Raw genomic sequence first — 11,824 nt, forward strand, 5'->3', positions numbered from 1 at the left:
GAGTTCATGTTCTTTTACTGAAATACTCATTTCTGTGAGGGAGACACAGGAGGAGACCTAAAAATATCTTTCCCATGGTGTGCATTAAAGGACGAGTGAGATAATTTCAAGATTCTGGACTAATGAATTCAGAGGTACTTAATTATGTTGTTACTATTTGATTTTTCAAGACCTCTAATCAGGCTGCAAATGTGAGACAATGGCACAATGAAACATAATGGTGTCAAATTTAATACCAATGGGCATAATTTTCTCTACTTATGAATCATCTGTCATAAAAAATATTTGGAAGCCAGCAGCAATAATCTAGGAATTATTTTCATACTTATTAGTAAAGGAATTAAAGCTGATTGTGCTAATATGAGGCAGTGGGTAACTTCTCCCTGTGTTCTGGTGGCTTTTTTTTTTTTTTTCCTCTTAGTCCTTATCAGGTTTACTTGTCCTATTCTTAATCTTATCAGCCGCATTTCCACTGCCTAGACTGTCAAAGGGACACCAAGTGCTGAAGATAAAATGCTAGAGGTGTAAAAAGCTCCTGCTCAGAAGCTAAATCAGAATCACATGTCAACACAGTTCAGGCTCAGGCTCTGGCAGGATGGTAGGATCATTGTTTTTAATGCCATTTACTAATTAAAAATGAGTCCCAGATTACGGAAAGTCTGGAATGAAGCGGCTTACTAAAGTGGTGGTTTAGCTCCTTGAACAGGCTACATCAGAGTCTGTCATTAAAATGTAATTTATTTGAATATTGCTCAGCAATTTCCAGATGCTCTTCTGAGGAGAGGCGGCGCAGTTTATGTTTCACACAATCAACGCCCCGTGCTTCGGCCGGAGCTCATTTTGCCCCCGATGGAGACGCGTGGCAGGACTGCGGCAGGTGTATTTTATTCGGCAGATGTACTGTAAACGCATTACAGCAGATCAGCTGGATTTCTTCCTTTAAATGTACACTGTGAGATCCAACTTGCAAGCCAGCTGTTTTTTATCGGCCCGTGTAATCTTCCCGAGCCCGGCTTTGCCTCTTCCTCTCGCAGCTATTTCTGTAACGGGATCGGACGAGCGAGAGCACCGCTATGAATTTTAATGCTTCCACTGGGGAATCCCTGCCGCCTCCTCTTTTTGGATGAGATCCTCGAGGAAAGACCCAGAACAGAGCGAGGAGAGGAGGAGGCGGAGGAGGAGGAGGAGAGGGACGGCGTAGCCGCGGTACCGGGGAGAGCGGGAAGGGGGAGCCGCGGGGCGTAGTTAGGGACCGTGGCAGAGCGACACCGAGGCGGGAACCGGGGCGGGTGGGAGCCATGGGGAAGGAAGGATGGCTCGGGGCGTGTGTCGCTGCCTGACCGCGGCACGTCACCGGCGGCAGCAGCCAGAGCGCCGCGGTCCCGCCGCCGCCCCCGCACACATGCACCCGCCGGCATCCCCCGGGGCCGGCCGTGACCTGGACAGTGCCGAGGGCATCTCGCTGGGTCCGCGCGAGAGACAGAGCCCGCGGACCGGGCGCTAAAATCGCCTCGCCATCCGCACGCCGCGGTCCGAGAGGAGGAGCCCCGGGTGCCGCGCCAGCCGCCGGCACCGCCGCCGCTCCCGCCGGCACCCCATGGATAAGGCGGGCTCGCTGCACAGCTCGGTGCCCGGGCCGCCGCCCCGGCTCTACCTGCCGCGCAACTTCAGCTGCAGCGCCTGCCTCTATGGCAGCCTGGCCGAGCAGTGCAGGGCGGGCTGCAGCCCCGACGGCGACGCCGCGCCCACGCCCGTGGTGCGGGAAGCGGCGGGCGAGAAGCCGCCGCCGACCCGCGGCCGGGAGCCCACGCTGCCCGCCGTGCCCCCCAGCCCCACGCAGCGCCGCCGCGCCAAGTCGCTGCCCACGCCCGGCGACCGCAGCCTGCGCCCCGCGCTGCAGCAGAGCCCGTCGCGCCGCAAGACCGTGCGGTTCGCCGACTCGCTGGGGCTGGAGCTCACCTCCGTGCACCTCTTCTGCGAGGCCGACCTGCCGCGGGTGCCGCTGCCCGCGCCGCCGACGCCGCGCCCCGCCGACCTCCTCAAGACCAGGAAGCCGCCGGCTCTGGGCGACCTGGAGCCGGTGCTGTTCGGGCCGCCGCCGCCGCTGCTGGAGCCGCTGTTCCCGCCGCAGCCCGGCGCCAGCCCCGGCTTCGCGGAGCGGGTGCGGCAGCACAAGGTGAGGCTGGAGTGGGTGCGGGCAGAGCCGGCGGGGCTGCGCGGGGCCGTGCGCGTCCTCAACCTCGCCTACGAGAAGGTGGTGTCGGTGCGCTACACGCTCAATGGCTGGGCCAGCTGCGCCGAGGCTGCCGCCACGTACCAGCCGCCCGCGCCGGCCGACGGCATCAGCGACCGCTTCGCCTTCCTGCTGCCCCTGGGCGCCGCCGCCGCCGAGACCACGCTGGAGTTCGCCGTCCGCTACCGCGTCGCCGGCGCCGAGTACTGGGACAACAACGAAGGCAAGAACTACCGGCTGCGGGGCCGGCAGCGCGTCCCGCCCGCCCCAGGGCCCCCGCAGGACCCCGACAGCTCTGCCTGGATCCACTTCATCTGAAACGGGGGGAGCGCGGAGCCCGCGCAGGGCCGGGGGAGCCCTCCCGGGGGGCTCGGAGCCTGCCCCGCCGCCTCCCTACGAGCCGCCCGGAGCTCTCCCGAGTTGCGTTTACAGAGGGGGAATTTGTGTTTTCTGTGTTCTAGCGGGGCCGGGGGGAACCCTGGCTCGCCTCCCAGGCGCTCACGGGGTGTGGGCTGGGAGGCCGGGCGCGGGTTCCCCCTCAGTGTTCCGAGCACTGTGGCTTCACCAAAGCAGCGGCTGCCGGCCGGGCTCCTGTGATAAGGGCCGGGAATGTGCGGGATTCGCCGGTCAGGACCGGGATCCGCAGGTGAGTGCGCATCCTCCCGGCCCCGGAGGTCGGGCTGAGCTGCTGTCACCTCCGCAGCTTACACGGAAGGCACTGCCACAGGGCATCCTCCGTGTTTGCCTAATCCTGCTCAGGCAAAGCTCGGATCCGCCCTCAGCCCCTCGCTGACCCGCGCCTGTTAATTGTCCCGCGGGGTCAAGGGCCTGATAGTGCAGGCTGCAGAGGGGCGGGTTAGTCTGAACCCAAAAAGACAAAAGTATGGATGCCCCAAGGCGTAGCTTTGTTTCATTACGCAGTGAAAGTATTCGATTTAAAGCAAAGATTTTTTTTTTTTTTTTACTTTTGAACCCTGTTTCGGGTATTTAATCATACTTAGAAAGCAAAAAAATCGTGTCATATCCTATTTGAAAGGCAACTCACTGAGAGGTTTTTAAAAGAAAGTGTTTTGGTTTAGAATTCATGTGGTAGGTTAATGGAAAAGTTTGTCAGGATCTGGTGTTTGTTTCAATAGGATTGGTCCCACAGAGCTGCTTGTGTTCAGGTCAGCAGGAAAGTCGTGGAATTGCACCAAAAGAGCGAGAGACGACAAGAGTTGAATCCGTAATTCCAGTCTGCATCATGAGCAACACCTTCATTTTTATTCCTTTTGACAGTTTAATTAAACTGTATCAGTGCAGAAGCCTGCTTTCTGAATTTCCTGCTCCAAATTCTTCATAATAATTTCAGTAAGTGATGGATTTTATAAAACTGGTGAGGTTTAATCAGAGAAATCAAAGAAAGTACTACCTTGGCATATAAAAGTATATCAATCAAAATTACACAGCATACTGACTTCTGCTTTCAAAGGTATGTTTTAAATTGTATCAGCACTAAACAAAACATTTTCCTTTTTAACATGCTTTTTCAGGAGTTCAGCTGAATACAGGTTGTGCTGGTGCCAAATCTGGGTGCTAATTTTCCAGGATTGAGGCATGAATGGAGAGGGGCCTCTGCAAATATAACTAATGAGAGTGGTAAAGCCATGTCAGTGTGAATTTCTGGTTGTGAAGGGCTGTAAGATCAGGCATTTCGCTTTTGAATTTTCTGTAGATTTCAGGAGGAAATGCAATTTTTTAAACTGCATTTTGGTGTTTCTTAAAAGGGTTAAATGTCCCAAGCAGCTTGAGTAATGTCTGGAGTAATGAGTTCTCACAGAACCTTTTGACTCTGGTGAGAATTGGGAGCAGTTTTGTCTCCTGAGGGTTGGATTCAGTCAGAATAATTAAACTTATAAATTCTGGGGGAAATAGAGGTGTGGAAACTCAATGGGAAAAGAGCATTTAATTTCATTTCTATAGATTACTGGTTCTGATTTAATGGAAGTAATAGCAAGACTGCTTTATGTAGTATTGGTGGCTTGGTTTTAATTTCCCAGTCATTGTTCTAATCCCTGTGCTTTTAATGAAACTAAACCTAACAGAAATACACTGTCAGCATCTACTGAGTATTTCACATTTTAGTATATTAAGGTCCCCATCTTGTAATGCAGTAATCCTGTAAGTTACTAGAACACATTTATAAAGCTAGAATTGCACAAATAGGATCTTAAAATGTTCATGATTAAAACATACTAAGTGGTGTATTTGATAAAGCAAGCCCAAGTGTCTTTTAGTTGAACTTTTATACTTTTATAAGAGCCTTAATACTGGAGAGAAGGAAAAGGACTTGTCTCCATTTGAAAGCACTTTGAAATCTGGTAGAAATATAGCAAACCATCATTTATTTATGTGTTGTAGCTTTCCAAAGCTTGGCCTTTTTAACTGACAAAGTTATGTGGACTAATGAAAATGCTTGGAGAAAAAGTAGTTTCTATGCATTTTAGATCAACTGATGCTGCAACTTTGCTTAAGAAGTTTTAACAGGATTTTCTGTTAATTGTTTCAATGGCTTTAAAAAACATGGACAGCTCTAAAACCCATTTTTAATACTGAGCAATTCTAGAACTCCAAAATTATTTCCCAGTGATTGGCAGTTTTCATTGTTGTTTGATTTATGCCGTTTTCATTGTCGTTTGATTTATGCAGCATATGTAGGTCTCTAAAAATTCTCAAAAAGTCTCTAAAAAAGTTTTAAAATCTCCTTCCAGCAGGTGAAGGAGGCTGTGGCTTAAACACTTTCAATCTGGATTACCTAAGTGGATGTACCTGCGTCAAGTGCACAAGGAGTTTGTTGTATTTCACTTTATTTTTGATCATGACTTAGGTGAACTTCTGTTGTTCTTGGTTGGAATTTTGCAGGCAGAGTTGGGCTACAGCTCTATAATACTGTTCAGCTATTATTGTTCTTTTATTTATGGCCACCTTTGCCAAACACAAATCTGAATATTCAACCTTTTGAAGCATATCAGGATAGTGTTTTGCAAAACAGTCTCTTGAGCTTTCAAGCAGTTAGTCCTGACCTGAACCTAAATTTTGTGAGTAACTTTGTCAGAGATTATTGATGAGACACATGCAAGTCCAGTGAAAGACATGGTCTTGTAGGAGGTTTAGAGACAGCTCCATTGTAATGCCTGGGAAGCTGCACCAGCTTTGACCAGAGAATGCTGTTGGTGAAGGCTGTGGAAGGAGATTGAGGTGTTTTCATAGAAATTCTCGTTTGCATATGCCAAAACTGCACTACTTAAATTACATATTTGCACTTCTGACACATGAATTTATTTCTGAGAAAGGTTTATTCACATTTTCAAATACGTGTTCAGTTCAGTGGCTGGGAGTATTCTTCCACTGGCAGCATTCGTGTAGTTTTCAATCCATTAGATTTCAATCTGAGCCCATCTATTCCATCTAATACTTGCTAGAAGCACTGTGATAAGTGGAGATGAAATAGAAATGTCAAATGATATTTATATCATACATAAACAATGACTTTGAGGAGAAAAACCTGTGTTGAAAGGGGGTCATTTTCAAGTTGGCAGGACACCAATTATTTTATTGTGAGCTTAGCTTGAGCAAAACATTGTTTCAAAATTGTATTTCTAAACAATATTGTTCAAGAAAAAACTTTCACAAGCAAAGTTAAATATTTGAAAATTTTCAAACCAATCTGCTTCTGGAAAAAAATTGTTTTATATGCATGAATGGGGTTAATGGCAAGTGATACCAGGATGGTTTAGGCAAGGCAATAATCCTTTGGTTGTGTACTTCCCTTGAAAGTGAATTATTCATTGCTTGCGTCTCTGCAGGTGTAAAAATGTGTCTGTCATTTATGGTGCAGAGCTGGAGCTTTATGAAATGTGCCATGTTGTTTTGTGGGCACGAGAATGCTCATTTATCCAGCGAGTTGGGTTGTCCTGTATGTCTGATAGACATGGATCATGGATGGTTGCTGCTTCCCACTGGAACTGGGAGGGTTTTTGCATGTGACTCTATGCCTTCAGTGGCAATATTTTGGAGATTTACCCTAATTACTAAAAATCCTAAAACAAATGAGAACTATTAAGTGATCATAAATGGAATTTCAGCTAGCTAAACATATTATTTATAAGCATAAAATCAATAACTGAAGGTGTTGTACTTACTTTCACTAAATGTACATAATTTTGGGTAAATTAATTTCTTTCTCCTTTTACCATTTGTAAGTAATTTTTTGATGTGAATGTGTATGCCTCAGTATCTCAGTAAACAACAGAGTAAGTGCACACTCAGTTGTTTCAGCAGATGTGAAGGGCAAATATATCACTTGAATGAACAAATGTCTGTTCATGCATGAGCATCATCCCTTTACAGATATGTGAAATGTTTTTCCATAATGCCAACAGGCAAGCAGCTGCTAATTTTAATGTAAAGTAACCTGCAGAAATACTCAGAATCTGATTTTTTTAACATATGAAATATTCAAATTTTTATGTGCCTTTCAGCATTTCCTAGAAATAAAGCTCATGTGTTCCTTAGCTCTCCCACCACAAGTCCAATAATGAACTTGTCATTAAAATGAAATTTTTACAAAAATACAATAATCCTAATTCCTGACACATTTTTAGCTGTGCCAGGAATCATGTATCTATAGCAGCCAGAAGGATTTGGTAATATTTTCCCATAATACAGTGAAAGATTTGTCAGTCAGAAATATGTCTAAACAAAACCAATTGTGACTACAGTTAACATAACAGAGTATGTTTGTTGTATATATTCACTTCTTGCACAAATACTCTAAATATATATTCTCTCTGAAGCCAGAAATTCTAGTTTTCTACAAAATCTGTTCTTGGATACCTGGCCTTTTCAACTTTACTGTTACTTATCTGATGCTGCATAAGGTGTATTATTAAAATTCTTTGATGGTTTAATCTGTCCACAGGATTTATATCATGAAACAAAAGTGCTCAGTGCAAGGAATACCTGAAGTAAATTACTTTTACCTTCCAACTGTTCTGCAGGGCTTTTTGGCAAATCCCCAGCAATTCTGTTTCCTGTACCTACTCCACATCATCCACATCATGCTTGGAGTAAATGGAAGGATTATTAATGGAATGGAAATATTTTTGAGCACTAAAATGAAGGATTTTCCAACATAAGTAGTTCAAGGCAAGAAGTAAATATAGTCAATATTGCTGTAAGACAAAGCCCAGGCCTTATGAAGAGCTGATCAGTATTTTGTTTAAATGGAAGACAGTGGTGCATTTCAAAATTAAACATGTTCAGGGAAACACACCTGTTTCAGTGAAGGTTTTCTCAGGTTCAGCTGATGGGAGAGAATTGCCCTAAAATAAAGAAGTGATAAGAGTATTTCCTTACAGTTGTGTATGGGCTTGAATGTAGGTCTTCCATGAGCAAAGTGGACACTGAGCTATAAAATCATTGGAGGTTTTCTTTATCCAACTTACAAATATAGTTTTAAAATACCCTCACAGAAAGGATTTCTGAGCCTGGGTTTCCCCATCTCATGTGAATATCCTCTTCATTAATCATCACTCTGGCTTTTGATTGAAGCCTCTGTTGTTGAGGAAAGATTTGATTTTATTTTTATGCTACATAGGAAGGTTATTTTACATTAGATTTTTGGAGGGGAAGGCAGGGAGATGTTTTCCTTGCAATTTTCACTTTATAGATATTAAACAATAGCATGAAGTATAAAAATTGCTTGAAATTACTTATGCACTAGTAATTCCAAAGAATATAGCTAAGACTAATGTCAAGTGTGAGATGTGCTTTTTAAAAACATATGTGCTTTGAACTAGAAAGGCAGGGAGAAAGTCCTAGACTCCAGTGCAAGCTATTAATGCCAGGGATTTCTTTCTATGCAATTCTATGGTGCACCTGTTTTTATAGGGATTAACTTGATTGGTGTAGTTCCTGTATCAGTGTGGTATGTCTAGAATACTCTGTTTAAAGTGTCATTAAGGAAACTGTGTGTCTTAAATGGTGTTACAACTTTAGGCTCTTTTTTGTCTAATCTGACTTCACTAAATCATAAGAAACTCCTCTGAATAACAATAACCAGACAATATTTCATAACATTGCATAATCAGGTCTCACACATTACACTTATCACCTTCTAGGACAAAAGTTGTGTTACTGTTGTGAGTTTTAAAATTTTTTGTATTTCTGGATCTTAAAAAGCCAGACTGTGCTACACTTGTAAACACAAAGTGTGTTTGGAAAGCTGATCAAAAGTAGTCAAACTAAAATTGGCTGTGATTACTCCTGTGTCAAGTTTCTGAACTGTGGTATAAAAAATGTTTGTGACCCTCCTGTGCCTCCTCCATGGAGGGGCACCCTGGGTGCAAAACCTGCCAACATCCAGACACGAATCCAGGCTGCACTGCAGGAAAATTGCTGTGACAGAATTGCTGTTCTTGGAGAGGTTTGAACAAAGCCAACTCCTCCCTTGTAGCATTACACAAACACAGGTTCTGTCTGTTGGAGAGAGTGTTCTTCAACATGCAGGATTTATTGCTGTTTCTTTGATTTACTGTGACTTCGTTCTGAAAAAAAATTGTTACTTAACTCTGTACTTGACTAGTAAATTACTTTTACTTGTAGTGTCTTCTGCAATGTTTATATTTCACCAAATAATGTTTGTTTCTAATGTTTGTAAAAGTTAATGTAATATCACCAAAAGTCAAAATCAACATTTTCTAATAATGCCTTGTAATTTACCTAGCCTTACAGTATTTCAGAAAATTTTCCACCAAAACTGCATCTAGTCACTGCTTGTCACAATTATGAAAAAGAGATATTTATAAGCCTGTAGCTTCTAGCTGCCATTAAAGATTAATGAGACAAATCATGAGCATGTGGTGACTATAAACTCTTTTTTTTTTATTTAACCCACAAACCATGATGACTTTTTTGTTGAGGATCTGAAGAAAGGATGTTCCAAAAGCTCTACAGTGCATGTTGGGATGCAAATCTGAGACAAACACCTCATATTTGGGATATTTCAGCCTGTCCTGGGGGTGTCTCCATGGAGTGGAAGCTGCAGGAGGAGTTCTGGTGAGGGGATGGGAGTGGATGTAAATGTGCATGGCTGTTTTTATTGTCTTGTTTCAAGAGCACCCTTTCAGCTCCATGTCAGCTCTCTGGGGCTGAGGAAGGGCTGCCTGAACTGCAGAGCTCAGGCTGTCCCTGTATCACCTAAATGATCCCAAGCATTCTTCCAAATATTCTTTCTCTGTTCATTGCCTACTTTAAAATATTTATTTCTTGAATTGTTACAATGTGCTGCTGTTCAATCTTTTAGTGTATTCAGCATCTTCTCTTGCAATGCCAAGAACAGTTTTCAGCTTTTCTTTAAATAACATTTTTTAAGCCTTTTTATAATACAGATAAAAGCCATATAGCCACAAGGAGAAAAATGTTCTCTGTTTGTTCTCATGTAATTGGTACAACTTATTTTTCTCTCCTATTTCAGAAACATCTGCCTAGATGTTTTAATAATTTTTTTGGTGCATGCATTTCTTTGGAAGGGTGCAGTAATTTATATTAGCCCTAGATTTCTTTCCTTTTTTGTTTCCCAGAGGGAATTTTTCATGATTTAACATTTATCTAATCTTTCTGTTCAAGTAAAAGTGAACTCTTAGCCCACATAAATTACAGAATCCAGAACTATTTTCTTAGCATACCATTACATAAATATTAGACTGCATTAGTTAGAATCACAGAGTGTAATTTAGATTTCTTTTTGGTAAGGAATATGCTTTGAATTTAAAACTGCTGTTATACTTGAATGGTCCTGAAGTAATGAGATTACAGTTCTGAGTGAAGATTATCATGAAGTTTAACGTAGTTTTACATTGTTCTTGGATTAATTTTTCTTTTAGTTCACCATTCCTTGGACAGTATATGACTATGGTAATTCATCTGATGATTAATCAGAATTACATGTTGTAGATAGTCTTATTAATATCAGGAGTTAAAATTAGTGAAGTATTCAGGCAGTTGTACTACTACTACTAATGATGATAATAATAATCATTGTGGATGAGGGTGATACACTGCAGGAAAAAGGACTGTACAAGGGTGATATTACACCACTTTTATCATTGGCTTTGCCTTACCAGTTGTGGCACAAGTGAGGACTTCTCAGAACAGCCAGGAGTTGCCAAGAACACTTAATTCTGTCATTTTCTCTTGATCCAGACCCACACAGTAAAGAAGGGAGGCAGGTGATGGCAGAAAGAAGAAGTTTGTGTCCTGAGAAGTGCAGACTCATCCTCCTGTGCTGTGGATTGACTTTCATGGGCAGAGAAAGGTACAAGTGCTGTACCTGCATTTAAATGCTTCTTACACAAAATACATTCAACAGCATAAATAATTAACCACTATAAACAAACGACAAATAAAACAGCCTAATAGCAAAGGATGTAGGATACTTGTACTGCATTAAAATAGATCAGGTCTGAAATGACTGAATTGTGCTTTGTCAGGAAGAGAGAGACATCAATATTGTGGGCAAACTCTAAGCAATCCAGATACCACAGAGTCAATTCTCCTGCCAAGGACTGTTCCTGGACTGTCTCAAGCAGTGTGGGGAGAGTGGAGAAAATTGCATCAAGGACACTCCTAAGCTGCTCTCAGAATTTGTCTGTGCCAGCTGCAGCATTTCTTGATGGTAATTTGCAATGGTTGGACGTTGCTCGAGAGTTTTAATGTTGCCTCACAGGCATGAGCTCCTGTTCCCTGGAAATAGAATCCCCAAGGATGCTGCTTTCCACCAGTTCAGTCACATAACAATGGGTACAATGAAAGGAGGTTTAAGTTAATTTCTTTGTTACATGCAGTGCAGTGACAAATGTGTTTGCGTGTTTTAAACATTTCCAATGGTGTCTCCATCGTTTTTGCTGCTCTTGCAGCTGCCCTGGGGGAGTTGGTGGCCCCTGAGCTGCGCTGAGCCTGCAGCCCCGGGACTCCCTGCCCGGCTCCAAGGCTCCAAGTGCCCCCGTGTGGTGAATTGGGGCCATAATTCCTGGTTTTAATTGCAGTCGTTTCAGTCAGAGCACCGTTTGCGACCTGAAGAGTTTTTTCCACGGGTGACCCGTGTTTATTAAATAATTCTGCGATATTCTCAGGTTTTCTCTCTCCTCTCCAGAATATTTAGTGCAGGTGGTGCAGTTCCCTTTGCCTCTTTGCTGTGGGAGCTCCCCAGAGCACAGAGAAAAGCCTCGTGTGCCCAGTTCAGTTTACTCACTCAGCTGGGCTGAAGATGGATGTTGTGTCCTTTCTGTGTCAGTTTGGCAGATTAAAACTCAGTGACAGGAACCATTTCTATGGAGAGATTTTAGATTCCCAACCTATCAGTGTGAAGGAAAAGGAAAGAGGATCCTTAGCCACAGCCATCACTGGTCTGCAGACACCAGTCCATCAGATACCGAGATTTGCTGCACTTCTGATCAGAGCTGCTTAACAGATTGTCTCACTGCTAATTTAGTGACAGTGAAGATGACATTGCCCTTCTTTTATGCTCATCAAAACACTGCCAAGTATTTT

At 43.6% G+C, this 11,824-nt stretch overlaps 1 protein-coding gene across 1 annotated transcript; it reads left to right on the plus strand.

Moving 5' to 3' along the window:
• Nucleotides 1-1,597: 1,597 nt before the first annotated feature.
• LOC136561375 (protein phosphatase 1 regulatory subunit 3E-like) lies at nt 1,598-9,128 on the plus strand. The gene has a single exon (XM_066557668.1). The coding sequence runs from the start codon at nt 1,598-1,600 to the stop codon at nt 2,549-2,551; it is 954 nt and encodes a 317-aa protein (XP_066413765.1). The 3' UTR covers nt 2,552-9,128.
• Nucleotides 9,129-11,824: the final 2,696 nt, after the last annotated feature.

The sequence above is a fragment of the Molothrus aeneus genome, chromosome 11 (assembly GCF_037042795.1).
Source record: "Molothrus aeneus isolate 106 chromosome 11, BPBGC_Maene_1.0, whole genome shotgun sequence".
NCBI classification, from domain to species: domain Eukaryota; kingdom Metazoa; phylum Chordata; class Aves; order Passeriformes; family Icteridae; genus Molothrus; species Molothrus aeneus.

Excerpts from the sequence above, each read along its gene's own strand:
- LOC136561375 (XM_066557668.1), top strand. The coding sequence starts at position 1,598 with ATGGATAAGGCGGGCTCGCTGCACAGCTCGGTGCCCGGGCCGCCGCCC.